Raw genomic sequence first — 25937 nt, 5'->3', positions numbered from 1 at the left:
TTGGCAATGACCTTGTGCCTCTTTCAATACTTGGGTTGACTTTCATTTTTTATAATAGTTTTTGAATGTTTAATTTTTACACATATCTGATTATGATGGCACTGATACCATGCGATAAGCTCAATACATTTTCTTCAAACAAACAAAAATCAAATTCATAATAACTTTCATAACATCAATTCATAAAATAAAGCCATAATCAATGAAATAAAAATGTTTATCTATAATCTCATGTCATGTTATGTAAAATACTATTGATCTGATTTAGAGGATTATTCTAAATCATTAAGCTGGATAGCGAAGAAAGCTTGAAGTTTATAAAATCACTCCCAAGTATGTTTCCTGTGTGAAAACAAATACTGATGTCCTGTTTCTAAGGCTATGAGAAAGTACCCCTAGTGAGGCTTGAACCCACAACCTTGGACGGGATGCGGACCTTTTAAAAGCACAATTCACAATTTGACATTTCCAAGGATGTGCCCTATTTAAGCATTTTCTGTAGGCTTCAAATATCACTGAACATTTCTTTTTTGGGTCCACCAAAGCCATCTTTCGCTTATTTTCCCTTTCAGGTTGGCTTTGCAGTTGTGTTACATGTATTCCACGTATTGCAAGGCAATCATTACGTAGACGGCATTTTTGGGGTACATACCAATGCCTGAAAAAGAAAACATAAACTTTAACGGAAATAATTGGAATGAGTCACTTATTATAAAAGTCTGAACAGTTATATTGAAAAGTATTCACAAAATCTTTATTGACACAATAATTCAAAGCGACACTCTCCCAGATTGACTGTTTTGACAACTTTTTGTTTTTGTTTTTAAATGAGCCAATTATAATAATATAAGAATGCTTACAATATATTACATCACAGTTTTTCATACTCAAGTTCGAATATTGATATTTTATCGCTTAAACTGGTACTAATGCTTTCTTTAAGATCAAGAGCTGCCACAGACACAGCGTCCTCGTTTCCCTCCTCCCCACCCCACACACACTTTAAAAGTTGAATTTCATTTTTTTGTGAAACGTGCATGGATCACTGTAAAATGAGTTAACATGCAAAACCTTATCCATTTAAAAGAATAAAGGGGCAAATTTTGCGTTTCATGCAAGACAGAGTTATCATTCTTTATTGTATCAAGTCTCAATGCAATACAAGTAATAGTTACAGAGTTTTGGACTTATTTGTCAGTGTGTGTATACCACGTGATAAATTACGTAATATATGCTACATCGGAAGGCAATATTTTGCTTAAAATGAAGACTTAAATCAAAGATAACTTTTCTTTTACAACACTATTTTAAATGAAACAAAGGGCAGTCTATGCCGCTTAAAGAACCCCGCATTTTTTTATTAGCGACATTTGATAAAGTCATTATTTTCATCAAACACTTCGACAAACCTGTTTCCAAAATCATGTTTTGACAGTGCTCAGTCAGCCGGCCATATTGTGAAAAGGTTTGTCGAAGTGTTTAATGAAATTAAACTCCCGATCAAACTCTGGTGAAAGACCGAAGACAGGGCTCCGCAAGCGGCGTAGACTGCGCTTTGTTTCATTTAAAATGGTGAAGAAATAGGAAAGTTATCTTTGTTTAAAGTCTTAATTCGAGACATGGCATTGACTTCCGCCGTACCATTAATGACGCAATTTATCACTTGGTATACACACACTGTTTGTGAAAGCATGCAAAACATTAACCAGAATATCTAAGTAAACGAAAAGGGCAAAATTTATATTATATAGAAGATAGAGTTAACTTTAGAAGGTTTATTTAGAAGGTTGGATGGTTTGTAGCCCTTGTATAAAATTCAATGCAGTACATGAGGTTTTTGCTGAGATATTGCCTAAAATGTGGTCACATGCAGCAAAACCTTAATCAGACTTTCAAAGTCGAATAATAAAAGGCTATAATTAGCATTCGATGCAGAATAGAGTTATATCACTTGGGTATTGGTTACTTGGTTATTCAAGTAGGTCGGATGGTTTAGTACCTTCGTATTAAGTCTCAATGCAATACTTCATGCAAAAGCTTATCCAGAATTTCTAAGTTCAATACTAAAGTGCAATAATTTGCATTATATGCGAGTTGTCTTACTTAACTAATCAAGTAAGTTGGATAGTTGGAAGCACATTCCTAACGTTTCAATGCAATACTTGATGTTTTTGATGAGATATTGACTTAAATGTGGTAGCATGCAAAATTAATAAAAATTTCTCAGTCGAATAATCGCTATATTTTTTATTCAAAATAGAGTAATCTAACTTGGTTAATTAAGTAGGTTTGATGGTTGAGTACCATTGTATACAGTCTCAATGCAATGCATGAAAAATTTACTGCATCCCACCAGTTGATATTATAGAATTTAAAGAAATATCGTGTGCTTGGTAACCAAATACATGTTCAATACCCAGGTAATTTTCAATCCCGTTACCACCGGACCACTAGTATGACGCTCTATTAGTTAGAGAGCTATGTAAGTAAACCGGCAACCAATTGTGCCAACATTGCAGCTGATTGTTACGGACACACACAACAATATGCATGGTTATATACAAATAACTAAATATGTCATTCACAGAGAAGTGGTATGTTTGAGCACGGACATATAAACTATATGCGTGTACTTTTAGACATCTATTAATAAATAATGAAGTTTATAACAATATAATCTTTTATAAACTATAAATATTTGGTTTAATTTTATCTTTTATAAGTTATAATACATAATGAAGTTTACAAATATACTGAGTTAAGAGCTGAAGAAAGTCTAACATATTATTAGTCTATGTACAGTTAGATTTAGACTTATTTGTATTTGTCACTAAACTCTGAAACAACTAATGTTTACTGTATCAACATCTGTCAAATGGCAGGCAATTTTATCCCACCAACTTAAATCTATTTAATTCCTCAATAGGGCTATTTCTATACCATATTTTATATTTCACTAAAACATTTCAAGCTTAAAAATAACACTTACACACAAATAGTTAGACCATCATTCTGTTTTTGGTAGAACACATCGACTTGTTCTTCGAACATTTCCATGGACGGCTATTATGGACTATTTTCTTATAACGGACGTATTATTTCCGATGTCAATTCTGTTGGGCAATGGCCGAGATATTCCGATAACTGAAATATTTTATCTAGTTAAAAACAAGGGAAGTCACTCTTATTGACTAGAAAAACATGCACGGATGATGATCAAATTAATGAAGATCTATACCAGTGTGTATATACCACGTGTTAAATTGCGTCATAAATGCTACGTTGGAAGGCAAAATTTTGCTTCGAATGAAGACTTTAAAACATATAACATCACTATTTCTTCATCATTTTAAATGAAACTTAGCGCAGTCAACGCCGCTGACGGAGCCCCGTCTTCCTTTTTTTACCATAGTTTGATTGAGAGTTTCCGGCAGGGCCCTGTCAGCGGCGTTGACTGCGCTATGTTTCATTTAAAATGGTGAAGAAATAGTGAAGTTATCTTCGTTTAAAGTCTTCCTCCGAAGCAAAAGGTTGCCTTCCGACGTAGCAATTATGACGCAATTTATCAAATGGTATACACACAGTGTAAGTGTATGCACTTATTTGTATGCATTTATTTGTTGACCAAGGAGAACCGGGTGTAGACTAGTTAATCCTGGCCCAACTGCCTATTGGTCCTTTGTTTCGTCCATGGCATTTCCATGCATGTGTTATATATTTATATTGCAATACATGTATATCTGTTAATGGTTTCTTTGATGTATTTTACTGTTTAACAATTTTTCTGTATACCTGGCAAGTAACGTTGAATACCATGATGGGGGGTGTTTGTACCTAATACACGATTACATTCAAATGTTCGACCCTTTGGAACGCTCTTTCGGAAATATTTGGTAAAACTGCGATAACTCAATGACGAACGAGCCAGACCTAAAACTAAGAGTTATCCGATGTTTCGAGTTGCACAGAGTTTCCATCTTAGTCGTTTATGATATGCCTTGCTTTTAAAGTTTGCATTCAAAACCCGTCAAGTAGAATTATACCATGTTTTCAATCTTTTTTAAAATTCTTTTATTTTATCATTAAAAAGCATCACACAATTAGTAATAGTTATTATATAATTCATTCCGGCCAATAAAGGTCATACCGAACGTGTATTTACCCTGGCACCGTTTATTTTTTACGTTTTGCAAATCGCTCACATGTTCAAAGGCTGTCGCATACTAAATTTGAAAATGTGAAGATAAAACAAAACAGTAAATGAATAGCACATTTACACATTCAGAAATAACAAATTGCTGTTAAGAAAAAATACATTTTTTAAACAGCCAACAAGGAGTTATGTAGAATAACAAACTAAATCAAACAAATTAACATGCACTTTTAAAAGATGAACATACTATGAATCGAATTATGGTCCAACTCAAAAGTATCATTAGCCCAAACAGTAAAAAATCATCTATCGAACAGGTAATTTCTAGTTTTTAAAATCATTATCAAGGTCTTCGCACTGACTAAAAACATCTCTTTATTGGACTGAACAAATATCGATTTGTTTTGATTGCACAGATTAAAATCGTTATTATTAATTTCACAAGCTTTTGCAGTCATAACTGTTCTGAAACATTTTCGTACTTGCCAGTTTCTAGTCTTAACGGGGGCAAACCCACATCTGAACTAAGATGAGGTGGATCTATGTTTAAAATGTATTTGTGTCTTATTAAACAGTTTTAGGTTCTAACCTTGTTAAGCCCTCTTCCTGGGCACCTGCATCTCTATTAATAGTATCTTTACACACGGTGGTAAACGTTTGCATTGAGAAGAAATGCACGTTCTTACCGAAGTTTTTTTGCAGAGTTGGGGAACTGCGGGTCCCTAACCTCATTCGTATCTACATATTATTAGAATTCTCCCACGCTGTTTAAAAATTGTATATACTATTCATTCTCTTCCAGAGATTTTGATAATTGTCATAATGTTGCAATTTCTGTTTTAAAATTGATTCTTATTGGCACAATCATGATTCTCTGTTATTTGACAGCAATAATACCTTAACTCTTGTTTACTTTGTTGTCATATTTTTATTTATTATGGGACTTCACAATGCATCGTTATACTTCCTATTTATAATTTCCTCATGTTTTTTTATCCTTGTTTTTATTCATAGTATGTCATATCTTTGAAACATTGACATTGGGCGGTATATGCTGGTATGCACTGAGGACTATGCCCCAGCTATCAATGACACGGGCGGTATATGCTGGTGTGAACTGAGGACTAAGCCCCAGCTATCAATGACAGGGGCGGTATATGCTGGTGTATACTGAGGACTAGGCCCCAGCTATCAATGACAGTGCCGGTATATGCTGGTGTGAACTAAGGACTAGGCCCCAGCTGCCAATGACAGGGGCGATAACAGGGGCGGTATATGCTGGTGTGCACTGAGGACTATGCCCCAACTATCAATGACAGGGGCGGTATATGCTGGTGTGCACTGAGGACTAGGCCCCAGCTATCAATGACAGGGGCAATGACAGGGGCGGTATATGCTGGTGTGCACTGAGGACTATGCCTCAGCTATCAATGACAGGTGCGGTATATGCTGGTGTGCACTGAGGACTATGCATCAGCTATCAATGACAGGGGCGGTATATGCTGGTGTGAACTGAGGACTATGCCCCAGCTATCAATGACAGTGGCGATGACAGGGGCTTTATATGCTGGTGTGTACTGAAGACTATGCCCCATCTATCAATAACAGGGGCGATTACAGGGGCGATATATGCTGGTGTGTACTGCGGACTATGCCCCAGCTATCAATGACAGGGGGGTATATGCTGGTGTGAACTAAGGACTATGCCCCAGCTATCAATGAAGGGGACGGTATATGCTGGTGTGAACTGAGGACTATGCCCCAGCTATCAATGAAGGGGGCGGTCTATGCTGGTGTGAACTAAGGACTAGGCACCAGCTGCCAATGACAGAGGCGATAACAGGGGCGGTATATGCTGATGTGCATTGAGGACTATGCCCCAACTATCAATGACAGGGGCGGTATATGCTGGTGTGCACTGAGGACTAGACCCCAGCTATCAATGACAGGGGCGATGACAGGGGCGGTATATGCTTGTGTGCACTGAGGACTGTGCCCCAGCTATCAACGACAGGTGCGGTAGATGCTGGTGTGCACTGAGGACTATGCCCCAGCTATCAATGACAGGGCCGGTATATGTTGATTTGTACTAAGGACTATGCCCCAGCTATCAATGAAAGGGGCGGTATATGCTGGTGTGCACTGAGGACTAGGCCCCAGCTATCAATGACAGGGGCGATGACAGGGGCGGTATATGCTTGTGTGCACTGAGGACTGTGCCCCAGCTATCAATGATAGGTGCGGTAGATGCTGGTGTGCACTGAGGACTATGCCCCAGCTATCAATGACAGGGCCGGTATATGCTGATGTGTACTAAGGACTATGCCCCAGCTATCAATGAAAGGGGCGGTATATGCTGGTGTGTACTGAGGACCATGCCCCAACTGTTAATGGCAGGGGCGGTATATGCTTGTGTGCACTGAGGACTATGCCCCGGTCGTCAATGAAGTCGGCGGTCTATGCTGGTGTGTACTGAGTAGTAGGACCTAGCTGTCAGTGAAGGGGATGGTGTATGCTGGTGTGCATATCATTGACATTGGAGGTACATGCGGGTATGCACTGAGGACTATGCCCCAGCTATCAATGACAGGGGTGGTATATGCTGGTGTGTACTGAGGACTTTGCCCCAGCTATCAATGACAGGGGCGGTTTATGCTGGTGTGCACTGAGGACTTTGCCCCAGCTATTAATGACAGGGGCGGTATATGCTGGTGTGTACTAAGGACTATGCCTCAGCTATTAATGACAAGGGCGGTAAATGCTTGTGTGCTCTGAGGAGTAGGCCCCAGCTATCAATTTAAGGTGGCGGTATATGCTGGTGTGCACTAAGGACTATGCCCCGGCTGTCAATGAAGGGGGCGGTATATGCTGATGTGTACTGAGGACTAGGCCCCAGCTGTCAATTACAGGGGCGGTATATGCTGGTGTGTACTGAGGACTATGCCCCGGCTGTCAATGAAGGGGGCGGTATATGCTGATGTGTACTGAGGACTAGGCCCCAGCTGTCAATTACAGGGGCGGTATATGCTGGTGTGTACTGAGGACTATGCCCCAGCTATCAATGTGAGGGGCGGTATATGCTGGTGTGTACTGAGGACTATGCCTTAGCTATCAATAAAAGGGGGCGGTATATGCTGATGTGTACTGAGGTCTAGGCCCCAGCTGTCAATTACAGGGGCGGTATATGCTGGTGTGTACTGAGGACTAGGCCCCAGCTGTCAGTGAAGGGGATGGTGTATGCTGGTGTGCATATCATTGACATTGGAGGTACATGCGGGTATGCACTGAGGACTATGCCCCAGCTATCAATGACAGGGGTGGTATATGCTGGTGTGTACTGAGGACTTTGCCCCAGCTATCAATGACAGGGGCGGTTTATGCTGGTGTGCACTGAGGACTTTGCCCCAGCTATTAATGACAGGGGCGGTATATGCTGGTGTGTACTAAGGACTATGCCTCAGCTATTAATGACAAGGGCGGTAAATGCTTGTGTGCTCTGAGGAGTAGGCCCCAGCTATCAATTTAAGGTGGCGGTATATGCTGGTGTGCACTAAGGACTATGCCCCGGCTGTCAATGAAGGGGGCGGTATATGCTGATGTGTACTGAGGACTAGGCCCCAGCTGTCAATTACAGGGGCGGTATATGCTGGTGTGTACTGAGGACTATGCCCCGGCTGTCAATGAAGGGGGCGGTATATGCTGATGTGTACTGAGGACTAGGCCCCAGCTGTCAATTACAGGGGCGGTATATGCTGGTGTGTACTGAGGACTATGCCCCAGCTATCAATGTGAGGGGCGGTATATGCTGGTGTGTACTGAGGACTATGCCTTAGCTATCAATAAAAGGGGGCGGTATATGCTGATGTGTACTGAGGACTAGGCCCCAGCTGTCAATTACAGGGGCGGTATATGCTGGTGTGTACTGAGGACTATGCCTTAGCTATCAATAAAAGGGGGCGGTATATGCTGATGTGTACTGAGGACTAGGCCCCAGCTGTCAATTACAGGGGCGGTATATGCTGGTGTGTACTGAGGACTATGCCCCAGCTATCAATGTGAGGGGCGGTATATGCTGGTGTGTACTGAGGACTATGCACCGGCTGTCAATTAAGGGGGCGTATATGCTGGTGTGTACTGAGGACTATGCACCGGCTGTCAATGACAGGGGCGATATATGCTGGTGTGTACTGAGGACTATGCACCGGCTGTCAATTAAGGGGGCGTATATGCTGGTGTGTACTGAGGACTATGCACCGGCTGTCAATTAAGGGGGCGTATATGCTGGTGTGTACTGAGGACTATGCACCGGCTGTCAATGACAGGGGCGATATATGCTGGTGTGTACTGAGGACTAGGCCCCAGCTATCAATGACAGGGGCGGTCTATACTGGTGTGCACTGATGACTATGCCCCAGCTATCAATGGCAGGGATGGTATATGCTGGTGTGTACTAAGGACTAGTGCGTGGAATAATGACCTGGTTTGATTCTTTTTATTTTATTTTTTTGTTAGATAATAGATACAAATAAGTCAAACTTACAGAAAATGAAAACAACGTTACTTAGATAGTACAGTGATTGTATTTCAGAATAATTTTGAACATGGAATTTCTGAAGCTCAGACATAACGTTAACCATACGTCATGTTAAATAACAAATAGATTGGGGTGTTGATGTCATTATCGGTGTATGCACGCAGTTGGGTTAGTTAAAACTTAAAAGGTGTGGAATAAGCTTTTATATCCCTGATAATGACATCAATCACGCAATTTATTACTTATATTTACACCAATCGTTAATTATTTCATTCAAAAATTGATTGAAAATACGTCATTTCTTTTAAGAAAACCTTTCAGTTTTTCTTTGTCACCCTTTCTGTAAATATAACGACCCGACCTTAACCGGAAACAGTTTATCAAATGACGTCACAATAATGGGGGAAAAAACAATCACCTCAAATCATCATTAAACGTAAAATTGAAACACTAATCACAAAAATGCATCAACATATCATAAATTTACACTTTCTTACAATTTGAATTAAGTTTTTCCGGCCCTGCAAAACCATACACATAATGACCAGACTAACAATTTTCAATTTACATGTATATTGTTATGCGATGACTGACGATCCGAACATATCCGAAGATTTTGCGTTCAGCGGATAATAATCGCAAAAGCCAAAAGGCAGTTCATGTAAGGCATGGAAGTTGGGGTGTAAATATTCAAAAGTACGCGAAGTTAAAACATACACTACTAAAGTATACAGTCATTGACTAATGGCAAAATGAACGTCCAGTGATATATTTTGCAGAAAGTGATTATCACTTAATGTGGACCAGAAAACGGGATATACACCAACAAGTGCAAGGGTTATAACTAAGTGTGGATGGTGTATGACTTGTAGATGTGCAAGCAAACTTTTAATATGAAAATTATAACAACAAATCCACCGCATGCACCTTAGCAACAGTTTCAAGGGACTCGTTCACAGATTGTAAATTGGTGACATTTTTTGTTTAAATTGGAATATTTAACTGATTTTTATGAACGCACACCAAACAGCAACTGGCAGAATTTGAACACAGTTTCTAAATCCAAGTCTAAACAATTCAAATTTTAACAGCGTTACTAACCCTTTTAAGCAAAAAAGAGCATTTTTATGTCATTTTTTATATTTACTACAGAGTTCTAATTTGATGACATTTTATCATTAAACTAAGCCTTCTGTTTATACTTTAAACGAAAAAGTATTACTCTTGATGTCTGACCCTATTAAAGGTGAACGAAGAGTTATTTCAAACACTAAATACTTGTTCTTACTCCTTTTCTTGCAGTACGGTATGCAAAACATTATGGAGAATACTTTGTAGAAAAGTTGAAATGAGGTCCAAGCATCTTAACAAGCTCGTCATTATAAGGCTTATAAAATTCTTCTAACATTCTTTTGGTGGAATTCCACATCCTAGCCGGATATTGTCTCGTATTTTTTTACTGTATAGTTAGTGTTCAGGGCTTTATAAAATTCCTCTGTCACGGGAGCTGAAACACAGAGAAGATGTTGAATAGCAGAAAAAAATGGAAAGAAGTACACTTGCTAACATGACATGTCAAGTAACCGTTTTGTGTTGAAATGACCTAAATATGATGGCATGTTCATAACTTGCCACATCTTTCCTTTACAACAGGAGTTGGTAGAACATTATTAAAACATGATAAATGGCCAATACCTTAAAACTGCACTCTCACGGATATACCGTTTTTACAACTTTTTATTTCTTGTCTTGGAAAGAGCATTTTTTTGCTTAAGTATCTGCAAACCAATGATAAAAGATTGCTGACAAATGATCAGATCGCAGATTTTCATATATCCGTTCGAAAATTAATGTTTTAAGGCTAAAACCGTTACTAACGGTTTAAGTAAAATGCATAAAACATCAATTTTTGAACTTAAATATAAAAATCTGCGATCTTATGATTTGTCAGCAGTTTTATATAACTTGTTTCCATGCATTTTCGCAAAAATTGGCTCGCTCCAAGACACAACGTTCAAACTTAGTTCTCACAAAAGCCAATGTTGTCTAGTAAATAATGTTGGTTTATAACCTAAGCTTATGTTGTCCAGTTTGCGATTGTGGTTTCTGCCGAAAGCCAATGTTGTCTAGTTAGTTATGTTGGTTTATGGCCAAAACTTATGTTGTCCAGTTTGCGATTGTGGTTTCTGCCGAAAGCCAATGTTGTCTAGTTAGTTATGTTGGTTTATACCCAAAGCTTATGTTGTCTAGGTAGATATGTTGGTCTATGCCCAAAGCTAATTTTGTCAAGTTAGATATGTCGAATAATGCCCAAAGCTTGAGTTGTCTAGAAAGCTATGTGTGTCTATGCCCAAAGCTAATGTTGTCTAGTAAGATATGTTGAATTATGCCCAAAGCTTAAGTTGTCCAGACAGCGTTGCTGGTTTATGCCCAAGGCTAATGTTGTCCAGTAAGATATGTCGAATATTGCCCAAAGCTTGAGTTGTCTAATCAGCTTTGTTGGTATATGAAAAAAACCTAATGTTGTCCAGTTAGCGATGTTGGTTAATGCCCAAAACTTATGTTGTCCGGTAAGCTCTGTTGGTTCATGCCCACACCGATGTTGTCCACTTAGCGATGTTGGTTAATGCCCAAAACTAATGTTGTCCAGTAAGCTATATTGGTTAATGCCCAAAACTTTTGTTGTCTGGTAAGCTATGTAGGTTTATGCCCACACCAATGTTGTCTAGTTAGCTATGTTGGTTAATGCCCACACCAATTTTGTCCATAAGCTATGTTGGTTAATGCCCACACCAGTTTTGCCCTGTAAGCTATGTTGGTGAATGCCCACACTAATGTTGTCCAGTAAGCTATGTTGGTTTATGACCATACCAATGTTGTCCAGTAAGCGATGTTGGTTAATGCCCAAAACTAATGTTGTCCAGTAAGCTATGTTGGTTTATTCCCACACCAATGTTGTCCAGTAAGCTATGTTGCTTAATGCCTAAAACTAATGTTGTCCAGTAAGCTATGTTGGTTAATGCCCAAAACTTTTGTTGTCTGGTCAGCTATGTTGGTTTATGCACACACCAATTTTGTCTAGTTAGCTATGTTGGTTTATGCCCAAATCTTATGTTGTATAGTCTGCTATCTTGGTTTAAATCAAAAGCTAATGTTATAGAGTAAACTTCGTTGGTTTATGCCACAAGCTAATGTTATCGTGTAAGCTGTGTTGGTTTATATTACAAACCAATGTTTTCTAGTTAGCTGTGTTGATTTATACCCAAAGCTTATATTGTCTACTTATATTATGCCCAATGCTAATGTTGTCCAGTTAGCGCTGTCGGTTGATGCCCAAAGCCTATGTTGTCTGACTAGCTATGTTGGTTAATGAACAAATTTAATGTTGACCGGTTAGCTATATTGTTTATGCCAAAATTTAATGTTGTCTAGTAAGCTATGTTCGATAATGCCCAACGCTAATGCTTTCCAATTAAAGATGGTGGTTTCAAAAATCAATGTTGTCCAGTTGGCGATGGTGGTTTATAACCAAGCCAATGTTGTTTAGTTAGCTGAATTGGTCTATGCCCAAAGCTTATGTTGGTAGCTGAGTTGGTTTATGCCCAAAGCTTGTGTTGTCCAGTTAGCGATGTCGGTTAATGCCCACAACTAATGTTGTCCAGTAAACTATGCTGGTTAATGCCCAAAGCTAATGTTGTCCAGTTAGCGATGTCGGTTAATGCCCAAAACTAATGTTGTTCAGAAAACTATGCTGGTTAATGCCCAAAGCTAAATGTTGTCTAGTTAGCTGTGATGGTTAATGCCCAAAACTAATGGTGTCCAGTAAACTATGCTGGTTAATGCCCAAAGCTAAATGTTGTCTAGTTAGCTGTGATGGTTAATGCCCAAAACTAATGGTGTCCAGTAAACTATGCTGGTTAATGCCCAAAGCTAAATGTTGTCTAGTTAGCTGTGATGGTTAATGCCCAAAACTATTGGTGTCCAGTAAACTATGCTGGTTAATGCCCAAAGCTATTGTTGTCTAGTTAGCTGTGATGGTTAATGCCCAAAACTAATGGTGTCCAGTAAACAATGCTGGTGTATGCCCAAAGCTAAATGTTGTCTAGTTAGCTGTGATGGTTAATGCCCAAAACTAATCTTGTCCAGTAAACTATGCTGGTTAATGCCCAAAGCTAATGTTGTCTAGTTAGCTGTGATTGTTAATGCCCAAAACTAATGTTGTCCAGTAAACTATGCTGGTTAATGCCCAAAGCTATTGTTGTCTAGTTAGCTGTGATGGTTAATGCCCAAAACTAATGGTGTCCAGTAAACAATGCTGGTTTATGCCCAAAGCTATTGTTGTCTGGTTAGCTGTGATGGTTAATGCCCAAAACTAATGTTGTCCAGTAAACTATGCTGGTTAATGCCCAAAGCTATTGTTGTCTAGTTAGCTGTGATGGTTAATGCCCAAAACTAATGTTGTCCAGTAAACTATGCTGGTTAATGCCCAAAGCTATTGTTGTCTAGTTAGCTGTGATGGTTAATGCCCAAAACTAATGTTGTCCAGTGAACTATGCTGGTTAATGCCCAAAGCTATTGTTGTCTAGTTGGCTGTGATGGTTTATGTCAAAAGCTAAGGTTGTGAAAAATCTTTTTTTCGGTTATATGCCTTTGCCAATTAAGAAATAAACTAATTCTCGAGTTGGTTTGTTTTTTCCATAGTTTTATTTAGTAGAGGTCAATCCCAGAACGAGGCTGCTCGTCCTACGGAAAGACCCTCCATTGGCGTACAACGCCATTTGACCAGAATTCTATCTAAGTTCACGTTGTTTACAAATATGACGGCACATGAATATTAATGAAAAGATTTAGCTTTTTACTTTTTACTTCATAATGTATTACTTTTTGTCTTTCTGAAATGAGGAATTTCAGAGGCTCATTTGATGAAATTCAGGGTCCGCCGCGCGTAGTGGTTACGACATGTGAGGGTTAAAATGCCCCGGCTATTTAATACTTTAGCGAATACTATAATAATTTACTACAACTTTTAACATATGTATTTTGGTAATCGAGTATTCGAATATTCGTTCGAAAGAATTACCGAATATTCGAATATCAATTTTGCCATTCGTTTGCATCCCTAGTTATATTATATAATCTGTTTTAAAATCATGGGATTGCTTACACATGACACAATAGGGGTATGAACGCAATTGGGCTGGTCAAAGTACGCGTGGAGTCCTTCGGACTTCACACACTTAGACCAGCCCAATTGCGTTCATACCATGATAATGACATCAACCTTGCAATTCATTCCTTAACACATCTTAATGTTTAATGTATTAACGTTGACATTTTGTGTTTATGTTTTTGTGTATTGGCTTTAAAACTATTTATACCATTTGTAATTGGCCAAAGGCAAAATGTAGATGTGCAAATAAAACCTGAAACCTCAATTCTTTATTCCAGATATTAAATTATTTATTGAACTGTGTTGTAATTCAGGTTTGCTGTAGGTTGCTTTTTCTCGGTTGCGTTTGTTAGGCTGAACATCATATTATTTCAGTAGTCTCTTCTTTATAAAATTAATTACCTTTAATCTAGTATGTGCATTTAAGACACAACACACCACTGAGAGTCATATGACATTATAAGGACCGGCCTGTCAGCCACCGAAAGTGTATATGGACCGAGGCGGTCCTTATAATGCCATTTGGCCCGAAGTCTTGTGCTATATTTCTTTAGATTGTACCAAACACTTTATATTACCATTCATTATTTTAAAAGCGCCTTTGATGTTTTATTGAACAAATAAATTAATGGTTACTTCCGACAATTATTTGCCGTTGTGAAAGTCGCAAGTCGTTCTCACCATTTTTATGGCGTCAGCGGTCCATATTTTTTTTTGGCGAGGTCCGGACAGGTCAAAAATATGACATGGACCGCTGCCGTCATAAAACTGGATTGTTTAATGAAATACCCTGATATAAGGACCGATCGATATAATATAAACATACAAGGGACACATTTCTGTAAGGTATAATATAAATAAATAGAACACTGTTTACTCACAAATTTCCAGAAACTTAAACGTCCTGTGCAAACACTCGTCATAATTGATCTTGCAGTCATCCAGCTTTAGGACAAGAATTTGTTCCTTAGGGAAAACTCGGTAAAACTCTCCAAGATGAACGTAGTAGAGCCCTTTCCAAATTTGCTGTAAGAAATTGTGTATGTTACGATAATTTTTGCGTAAAACATGTCAATTACGGTTATAATCAGATTCTGTATAATTGACAAAAGCGTCTTAATATAATAATATATCATAAGGTAATGAATGATCATTTGCTTTTTTTCTTTTTGCGTATTCAAAACATATATTAAGCCATTTACCTGATTTAAGAACAGAACAGACAGTTGATTCGACTTATAAAAGATATTACATCTTAATACATACGGTAATATTTATATAAACATGTCCTTAAGTGTTCGTGTTTTATTGACCCTTAACGGTACAATACACCAGATTGGCACCAAAAAAGTTCTTTTCTGTAACGAATATCAGGACAATCATTTAATAAAATGTTTTACTCTTTATTTAATATTTAAGCTATATACCTAACTTGGTAACACGTGATAACATCGACTAGCCAATCACGCATAAGGAATGAATTCTACTAGGACATACCTAGTAATCTTTTCTAATGGAAAAATACGAAAAAACTGCGAAAGATAAATTAATTTTAATCTATGTGGTACTTCAGTTAGTAAGTTTCAATGCATTGTACATATCGATACCAACTTTATGTCAGTTTTCGACAATTTTCTTTTTTGTCGGCTATTTCATCATACGCAGTGATGCCCCTTTAATCCGCAATACACAGCGTCACTGTGCATGATGTTGCAGCATAAATTGCTAAGTAGGTTAACACACAGCATATTGTAAGAATGCAATATTTGACTCAATGGTCTCAACAGTTGGGTATGTACATACCCCTATACTAGATTGTTCCGGCTTTTTCGTATTCACACAATATCTATCTGTATGTGTACGCCTACACTCTTCGAATAAATCTTTCATTTTCGATACAACTCCATGAAATTTGGCCGAAGTCTGGTTTCGAGCAAAGTAGTTATATTCGGAGAAAAGCCTGAAACAAAAGAGCATTTTACGGGCATTTAACACGTGTACTATTGTAGTTGGTGCTCACATACACTTGCCATACAACACATGTTCATGTTGTGTGCATGCATTCTCAATTATTTGATTAAAGGTGTAATAACTCAGTATGTTGTCTTCTTATGAATTCAGATTGTTCGATTATGTCCATTCATTTTACAAATGGAATTATTCGCAAGGAAATTGGTAGATAGGCCCTTCTTTATTCCTTTTTTGTGTTTGCATACGTGTGTGGGTCAATGACATTTTTCAAATCTTCTGTTGTAATATGTTTCGTAGATCAATTCTGACGAATGCATCTAAAATTGTTTCACAGAGAACATGTCAGTCATTTTTTCCCAACCAAGTGTTCCTTGTTAAACTAGTATCATTAAAAAAGGGTACTGTATTAAACTTGGTGTTTGCATTCTTATGTGGGCCGATCACAATCGAGGATTTGTTTTCAATTTTTTGTTCATTAAATAACACAAAATAAATTAGGGTCTATTTTTTCTGTAGGTCGCCAAAATTGAACATCAACATATACTCGATCGTCTCTCGTAAAAGTTCAGTAAAAATACTCACCTTTCCACAGGCTCGCGTAGAATCGCTATTATTTTTGCCTTTGGGTTAAGGAAATATATGTTGTCAGCATTGGTGAAATGGGGTTCCAAAAACGTATCATGGTTCGCTGGATCCAGCATCCAATACTCGTTGTATGTATTCATCGATGGATTCCCGTCACCTGAAAAAAGAAATGTCATTTCAGTGTAAAAGAACGCGTAGCACGAGTGAAATATTTACTTTTGGTAATCACGAGGTGAAATTTATTGTGAACTTACTATGTTACAAACAGTTTTTATTTTATGCTGAAAATGATTTAACATTACAGTTAATGGTAGTTTTTCAGAAAGGCTTATAAAACTGTATTGAAAGGTAACGTTACTTCGGAATGACGTCGTTGGAATTATTTTCAATTTCAAAACAGTTATAACTATCAAACTATCAAATGATATGTTCACTGTTTGAAACAGTGAAATATATTTTTCATTTTACCGAAAAATTTCTACAAACAATCGGAAGGCATGATTATGTATAATAAATGACAAAATAGTATCATTATGAACAAAACCAAATTAGTGACTGAGAAATACGTATTTAAACATCCAGTTGTCAATAGCTATGCTAAGTCAGTGTGTGTATATCACGTGATACTTTACGTCATAAATGCTACGTCAGAAGGCAAATTTTGCTTCGAATGATGTCTTATAACAAAGATAACTTTTCTTACTGTTCATTGTTTTAAATGAATAAAGGGCAGTCTATGCCGCCTATGGAGCACCGCCTTCAATGTCCTTTTACACGGCCTTGATAAAGTACACCTCGCGAGAATCGAACCCATGACGTATAAATAAACTATTAAACTTAAGAAAGGCAAAATTGACAATCTGTGAGAGTGCAGCTTGATTAAGAACAAATATATTCATATAAGGTCCGGATCTTAGTAGTAGCCATGAAACATTAAACACCGATACCTATTATCATCGGATGATATCCCTTGGAATCTGTTTTTGATATATTACCCTCGACGGCCGCCTGGAACCAATCCAAATAAAACTCAAAAGGTAAACCTGAAAGTAAATATAATAACACATATACAATGCACATTAAAGCCCACGTAGATACACTTCTTAAGTGAAATGCTTTGGCTGTCGTTTAAATACAATTTGACGTACCAAAAAATAGTGTTTGTTTCCGGTTTTTCGACCTACCCTATTTCGTCCGCTCTACGTAGCGTTATTTGTTTGTCAATGTTTGGACATTTTTCCCGTAGTTTTTTTTTATCAGGAAAGACGCTTTCGTGTATGGCTTTTATGAGTGCATTAGATACCTTAAACGAAAATCCAGACCAATATACGCCGATAGCATGTGTGACAATGATATTCATTCACAACTTTACATATAAAAAAATAAACACGTCGCCTACTTCTAGCAGTACAATTTCTTTGCTGTCCCCTAAACACTTGTTCACAAAGTTTCATATACCTAGTTTGCATACTTCTTCAGTTGGCTCAAGACCACAGTTATCTGCCCCCCGTTGACCAAAAAAGACCCGGATGTGAATACAGAAAAAAAGAATGTCTGCGTTCAAATATCAATATTTTATTAAAATTGAATGAAAAAGAAGCAAAAAAATGTTCTTTTTGCAGAGAACTTGACTGAATTTCCATTGCAGAAATTGATAGTTTTCAGTGTAAATATTGGAAAAATCATAGCTTGTGGAAGTCTGAAAATTAGTTGTTTGTAGCCGATTGACTCCTTTGCGGATGGGTTATGTATTTGAACTCAATTTTGACAGTCGGGTCAATGATCAACATGGTGTTTTCTTGTGATTATATTTTGTGTCTTGAATTGTTCTAGAGATGCCATGTCAGGTTAGTGTCTATATGAAACATATAGTAAAAATAACTGTGGTCTCACGCCAGTTATCGCAGGATCCATCTTTATCGGTTAAACGGAAACACAATCACACAACGGATGTATTTTCCGACAAACAAAGGATAAAATGAAATGCATAATCTTCTTCTTACCACATCATTACCAAGTTTTATCAATTTAGCTCGCGATCTTCTTTCGTTATCGCTGGATGCAGTCAAAGAGAGTGATATTTTCGAGGTTTTGTTGCCATAACAACCACAGCGGTTATCTGACAACAACAGTACATAATCTTCTAATGTCCCTTCATCCACACACTAAATGTCATGAATGAAACTTTCGTATACGTTTTGAGTTATGCCAAGATCAACAGAAACTTTTTCGTTTTCACAATTTGCTTTAGCCACCACAATTTTGTCCGAACAAAATTAAAATGACGTGCATAATCTCCTTATGGCCCTCTATCCACATATCAATTTTCATAAATCTAGTATACATACTTCTTGAATAAGTGCAGGATCGTCAAAATGGTATATTCACTATAATTATTGCCATAGCAACCATATTTTTTATGCAGCTAAGACTAAAATGGCGTGCATGATATCTTAATCAACCTCTTCCCTTTAAACAGTTTGACTCCTAAAGTTGCAATAACCTAGCACACAGACAGACAGACGAACGGACGGAGGGAGGGAGGGTAAACCTGTTGTCTCCTCTGGTCAATTGATCATAATAATATCTGAGCTATGTAGTTTGGTAAGGTAATAAAGATTGATATATTAGTGGTTGGCTTAGATCATAGATGTACACTGTACTGAAACATTTATTCTGTTATAAGAAGCGACGATGGGGTGGGGGGTGTGTGTAAATTTTTAAAACGGCATTACTCGCCTAATGGCTGCATTGTGGCTTGACCACCGCTTTGACGCCATCGAGAATTATCATTTAAATATTTCAATTGTCAAATCATATAAAAACTTTTGAAATACACAATTTTCATTGACCATATTAAAAAATCATACTTATGTTTAAAATATACATAAATGTAGATATTGCTTATAAGTACACTCTTACTCCCAAATAAGATTTCTCACAATTAATAGTGTTGTTATAATATTCAAAAGGATGAATAAACGTCGAAAACAATGGTTCATATGATAGGCAGGATTGATTTTTATTCGATGAGATTAACAATTATATTGAAATATTGGTTTAACATATTACACTGTAGTGAACGAAAATGCACAAGTATTATATATAAAACAATGTTAATTGAAATTGCAAATAACCCTGGAAAAAACAACTGGGCGGTTATGGTGAAAAACATGTTATGCACTTTCGGTTTTCAAGACGTTTGGATAGCACAGGGTGTTGGTAACAATAATATACTCCTTAGCATATTTAACGTCGAGTTAAGGATACTTTTATTCAAACTTGGTATAGCAGATTAGAAAACTCAACTAGAGCAACTTTTATAAAGTATTAGCAAATTTTGAAATGCAATCATATCTTAACCAAGTCAACATTCAGAAGTATAGAATAGCACATACAAAATTACGTTCGTCTTCACACCGGCTCGGTATTGAGACTGGTCAATGGAGAACGTGCCAAGGGAAGAACGGTTATGCGCTACATGCAATAAGTTAGAAGACGAATACCATTTCTTATTTGAATGCATACTGTATAATGATATACGATGTAAATATATCAAGCGTTACTATAGAGAAAAGCCAAGTATGTTTAAAACTATTCAGTTGTTAAAATCCAACAACGCAAACGTTGTGAGGAAATTAGCTGTATTTATCTTTAATGCTTTTGAAATAAGAAAGACACATACCCTAATCCAGGCCAATTAAGGGAAACTAAAATTGCTTTAATGCCGGTCGACCAAGATATTTAAATCAAGTATTTCAAATGTTAATACTAAAACAAATATGCAAAATACAAGATGTCGTAGGATAAGTTATATACAGAGTAATACTTTATTTAAAAAAATATATATATCTCAGTTATGTCAGTCCAATTTCATATTCCTGGGATGCTAAGTTATTGTCCAGATGTTCATATCGTTCCGCAGTATAGCACAGTAAATCTTAAAGGCAGTTTGTGTGAAGGGGCAGTCTATTTGACGTGTGTGACTCTAACGTTGTTGAGAATCATGCCACATGCGTCACAGCATGGCCCGACACAGCACTGAAGGTAGATGGTCCAGAGCTTCTGTATGGGAGCGCACTGGATGGACAGCAGACGCAGGTGCGGGGTAAGTATCCACACCTGGTTGAAGATCTCAATGGCAAAAATAAAGCCCCACTCGCAGGCCATGCAGCAACCGCAGAAGAGGGTCAACAGCTTGTACCAGAAACCTTTGCACATGTTGAAGCATGTGAACGCGAGCTTCCAAACACAGTCGATGGAGTGGGTACCATCCGGCTCGGCAAACACATCCTCGAAGGTGGCCTGGTGGAAGAAAGATATTGTTTCATGTAAAAACTATCGAATTCAATATAACATTCACAGTAAACGTCCACCTTGTGTCAAATTGGTCAGTCTATTATTGCGTTAAGATCCAACCTGTGTCAATTGCTGAGAATATTGGTGGTTTTGTTGTTGTTTTGCTTAATAAAACATCAACATTTTATTTAATAATAAATTTTCTGTTTTTCAAAAGGGTTCTACAGGGTGTATATATTTTCCCTGTTGTGTTCACATTATATAACAAAGGCATGTATTACTATGACAACCAACCGTATGCTCTACAACTGGTTAAACTTTAAAAACAATTTCATTTTTTGCCTTTTTTAGTGGCCATTTTCAACAAATAAAAAATGCGAGAAAGGTAAAAGGTAAAGTTACAAACCTTGAGGTGAGCGTTGATATTGTTAGGGTCCCGGTTAACTAAATCCACTTGGTCTGCCATGATGGAAGGATCAGAAAATAACCGGACTTCAAGACTTCCAGGCAGTTTATGAACACCTTGTCTTCTTCTACAACTCGTTTTAACTCCTGATTGTCTATATCTTTTATATCTTATTCATCAAAAACAGGCATTAATTGAACATGTGATTGTCCTTTGTTTTATGCTTAGTTGGATTGGCTAAGGATACTATCAAAAACACCTGATTGTTAATGTGTGATGGTTTGTATGGGGGTACAAAGAACAATAGACGTTTGAAGGCCAAAACAATGGCCATGTGTACAGATTCCATATTTTAATTATATATTCTAATTACATGAATAGATCGAAGTAGATTAAAATGGTATTTTAATAACGAGATGTTTGAGAAATGCTGAAATGGTACATGTCAGTAAACGCTATCCACCTGGTTTCAGCTTTATTCTGCTTTTACACAATTGTTGAGACAATACATATTAAAGCTGCACTCTCACAGATTTACCATTTTTACAACTTTTTTTTATTTTTTGTCTTTGAAAGGGCATTTTTTGCGTAAATATCTGCAAACCAATGATATAAGATTGCTGGCAAAAACTCAGATCGTAGATTTTCATATATCTGTTCGAAAATTAATGTTTTATGGCTTAAATCGTTACTAACGGTTTAAGAAAATGCATAAAACATCAATTTTTTAACATAAATATACAAATCTGCGATTTAGTTTTTTGTCAGCAGTCTTATATAACTGGTGTCCATGGATTTTGGCACAAATTGCTCGTTCCAATGACAAAAAATAAAATTGCATATAATATGCATCGAGGAAACGTGCAACAACGGAGTTTGTAAAAAGATTAGTTGAATGCTGCTTGCATAGTTCATAGCATTTTTTAAGTATCGTATACTTTTATTATCGTCTCTCTTCCCTTGTTGTAGCCAGGAACTGTTTTTGTCAACACAATTAGAATAATTTAAGATTGAAAACAATACGTAAGAATGTTAAAGTGGGCACATGCATAACTTATAGTTCTTATGTTGTGCTAGACCTTCGAATATAACCTCCGTTATTCGGTTACACTAAATGAGGTATGTTCTGTAGAATATACTGTCACATGGTTCTGTTATATTCCGTCAAAAATGTTTCTGGGGTGGGGTGTAACATTTTTATACGAAAACACCAATGTGTAATGTTAAATAATGGTTTGGGTATTGTCATTCCTTTCTTGTGCTGGCAAATAAATATTTGTGAAATCATGATTTTATTTGCTGATTAATTGCTAAACATTTAAAAAGTCTGTCTTCTGATGTGAGAACATTACAATTCTCTGTCACCTCATCCATCCGTAAGCTGAGACTAATGATCACGAGTGTGATTTGCTATTTATATCATAACATTTTAGAGCTAAATTCATAATACGTCGCTGTTTAGCCAAATTCTTTGCAAGTGCAACGTCATTTCAGAAATGACGTCGTTGAAATTGTGTCACTGCCATGTGTGCGGTGACGTTTGATTTGGAAGTAAGAGTGGGCTAAAATTCCAAAACAGCGAAACATATCATTTTTTGAAACAGTTTTTATTTATTTCACTAATAAATCTATATAAAAGAATACAGAAAATAATGACGTTAGTTTATTATGGAAACATAATTTATTATATAAATGATAATATTTTGTAACATTGACGTGGATGTTTTGTATATGGGGCGCTGGTCGTGCTTAAGCTCCAAAACCTTGATTTAATTCAATTTGATTGAAAAAGGAATATTCCCGTTTGAGATAATATCCTAAAAGTAATCTGGGTTGTTTCGAATTATTAAAGCATATGTGGACAAAGTTTAAGGTATTCTTGGTTGTTATTTTCTTCTCGATGGAGATTTAATGTGTCTGCCAAATGAATAATAGAAACGGCTGAACTACAATACAAATGGGTTTATTTTGAATGAAGCATGATCGTTAAAAAATTGATTTATCGGTTACTACGGCCTAGTATAATGTTTACGTGTTTGGTATAGAGCGGCTGGTATGTGGGTATGGTAAATGTAGCGATTGATCAATCAGTTTTCAAGTGCTATCGGCTGAATCGGGTCTAAAATACCACAAAGGGTGAGAAAATATTTACGTAGTAACCATGCAACGTCACCAGGTGTACATGAGCTGTTTATACATGTACATATAGAGGTCTTACAGGATTAGGTGTAATTAAAATTCCAATGGTTTGGCCATTATACTGTTGAAATCAACTTTTGCTATTATCATTATTATTATTATTATGATCCGTTCACTGTGTACCGATTTGTTTAAAAGGACGTGTACACTACCAGCACAGAATGGACCATGTCTTGAACCTTAACAATGTCCTGAAAGTACAAAACTAGTATCTGGTCATTTTATTTTATGAATGTATGGAGAAAATGGTCATTTTAACCTATGTCGGTGCAACCATTTACAGTTTCCGACTATTACATAGAAATGCGTTTGGTGAACATAAGATGATACATCATAATATAGTAGGGCACGCCGGACAACCGGGTATAGAGTAATTTCTGGATTATTTTATAACACAGCAAACCTGTTGCTTTATATAAAGAATTAAAACACGTTTCAGTAGTTTGATTATTTAGTGGTTATCGGGTTGGTTGCAATATAGCGTTATGGCAACGAATCATGGACAGTCATTAAAATGTCTCGCCTTGAGCAAGTTTAGCCAAATTTATTCGCAACAAATCTTGTTGTCTCGCCTGGCTTTTGAAAAACACTCCCTATACTTTATTGGTTTAGCTCAAATGAAATATCGGATTTTGTTTAACCATGTAGGCCAATACATGTCCTAAAGTATACAATAGTGCAGTCCTGTTTTGGATACCGGGTACCGGTGTTTATTAGTTACGATCTCCCGGGCTTAATTTCAACAATAGCGGGCCGTATAAACCTTTTATCTCATCAAACTGAATACCCAATGTTCGATCGAAAATACCTGTCAATAGGTCATGTAATTATAATTGAAGCTTTTTGAGAAAATATTTGATATTTGTGACGTATGAGTCCGTAAAATGTCAGAGGTTCGATAAACAAAGAGAATTGTGCATGACAGCCAACTATATGTTACATCAAAAAACCATAATCTCTTCAACTTGGAGTTTGTATCTGACTGTCCAAACATATCGGATTTCAATGAAATGTTAAGTTGCATTATCGCTAATGCCAACATAAATAGAACAAAACGTGTATCACAATCCTTATAAGCAACACAAAAAACCTCGATTTTTTGCTGCCTTCGTGGAAATGAAACCATACCAATTTTTTTTACAGAACTTAAGAATAATATGAACTATGTTTTGAAAAGTTTAAATCTATGTTTTCTCTCTTCATAGATATCTACCAACCCCCTCCGTCAGTTATAAATGCACTTAAGTGAAGATTCTTCTAAATAAGTAGGCCAAGGACATTGCATATCAGCTATATTGAGGGTGTTTTTGTCCGTCTTAGACAATTACGATTAAAGTATACGTATAATCGGGAAAAACAAGAACAAAAACACAACAACGTTAAATGGATCGTAAGAAATATGCCAGGTAAAGTTGTGATATAAGATGCATAGAAGTGTTCTGTGACGTATTTACAAAACTTAATTCTGCCTATTCATACGTTTTATAAACAAAATGAACGTATATGTTTGAATATTTTTTCAAAGACTGACATAAAAAATATATTGTAACTACTGCATCATCCCTGAATTTAAATAAGAAATAGAGCACCATATAACATTTCGGACGGATCTTGCCCGTTCTTAGTCGGTTAAATTTAAGTTCAGAAAAGAAAGACCCCTGATGCTTCTACACATTTTAGTTTCATTGCTGAACGATTGGATAACTTAATACATAACTCATAATGCATCCAATGTCCGTGTACATATTTCTGAACTACCTGGTGCGATATTCAGGTTTTTATTTTGTGTTTTATATGTGCGTTTTTTTTTAATCAGGAAAACCTTTCACCACGAGTGCGTTCACGTGCAGACCAAACCCGACATCCTTGTGCAAAGCCTACCTTCACATGGCAGTTAAGCTCATTAGGGTCCCGACGCATAAGATCGACTGTTCTCCCATTTTTATGTTTTAATTTTCGAGCAACGTGTCCACAAGAACAGGTTTATTTCTACTGCCTACAAAGCGTAAACTGACAGTCTTTGACTTTATGTAGGTATCTCAAGTTCGAGTTTGTTATTATAGCTATTTTTTAACAAATGCTTAGCTACCACGATAAAAGCTTGGCGATACACACTCACTTCGTTAGTGATATGTACTTATAGGTAAGGTTATTATTGAGGCAACAAAAAGTAAAATCAATTCGTTTGATAGGAGTGAGTGAAAATATTTGGGCAAATGTCGTTACTAAAGGAAATGTGATACCCATTGGTTTGTTAACCACGAGCACAATCAATTTGTAATGAATATCTATATCAAAAATAAAATAGCACATTTATGTACACGCTTTAAACAAGGAGAGATCCATGGTTTGACGTGCGAGCACGTGTACGTGTACGTGCATCCTCCTCCAGAAAGCTAAAACCTTAATTATGTTAATTTATTATTTTATTTTTATCCTTTACTTATTCATATTCATTCATTCATACATTCGTTCGTTCGTTCGTTCGTTGGTCATTCATTCATTTATTCATTCATTCATTCGTTCGTTGGTCATTCATTCATTCATTCATTCATTCATTCATTCATTCTTTCATTCATTCATTCATTCATTCATTCATTCATTCATTCATTCATTCATT

The 25937-nt window shown here is 36.8% G+C and overlaps 2 protein-coding genes across 5 annotated transcripts; both read right to left on the bottom strand.

The window, feature by feature from the left end:
• Window positions 1-87: 87 nt before the first annotated feature.
• On the bottom strand, window positions 88-25379 carry LOC128220428 (carbohydrate sulfotransferase 15-like). 4 transcript variants are annotated; one of them, XR_008258781.1, is made up of 7 exons: window positions 25199-25379; window positions 17361-17456; window positions 16411-16570; window positions 15661-15817; window positions 14739-14883; window positions 2990-3144; window positions 88-658 (listed from the first exon to the last, which is right to left on the bottom strand). XR_008258781.1 is itself a non-coding variant. In XM_052928810.1 (6 exons), the coding sequence occupies exons 2-6, from the start codon at window positions 17368-17370 to the stop codon at window positions 591-593; spliced, it is 540 nt and encodes a 179-aa protein (XP_052784770.1). In that variant the 5' UTR covers window positions 17371-17456; window positions 25199-25379; the 3' UTR covers window positions 88-590. The 4 variants fall into 4 exon arrangements, 3 of the variants coding, with proteins under 3 accessions (XP_052784770.1, XP_052784769.1, XP_052784768.1); XM_052928810.1 differs by lacking the exon at window positions 2990-3144; XM_052928809.1 differs by lacking the exon at window positions 88-658 and having other exon boundaries at window positions 1324-3144.
• On the bottom strand, window positions 20165-21277 carry LOC128220430 (caveolin-1-like). Its single transcript, XM_052928811.1, has 2 exons — window positions 21119-21277; window positions 20165-20718 (listed from the first exon to the last, which is right to left on the bottom strand). The coding sequence occupies exons 1-2, from the start codon at window positions 21176-21178 to the stop codon at window positions 20383-20385; spliced, it is 396 nt and encodes a 131-aa protein (XP_052784771.1). The 5' UTR covers window positions 21179-21277; the 3' UTR covers window positions 20165-20382.
• Window positions 25380-25937: the final 558 nt, after the last annotated feature.

Source organism: Mya arenaria, chromosome 15, assembly GCF_026914265.1.
Source record: "Mya arenaria isolate MELC-2E11 chromosome 15, ASM2691426v1".
Classification (NCBI taxonomy): Eukaryota; Metazoa; Mollusca; class Bivalvia; order Myida; family Myidae; genus Mya; species Mya arenaria.
Note: the sequence above shows the minus strand (reverse complement) of the source record. Positions and strands in the feature narration are given on the sequence as shown.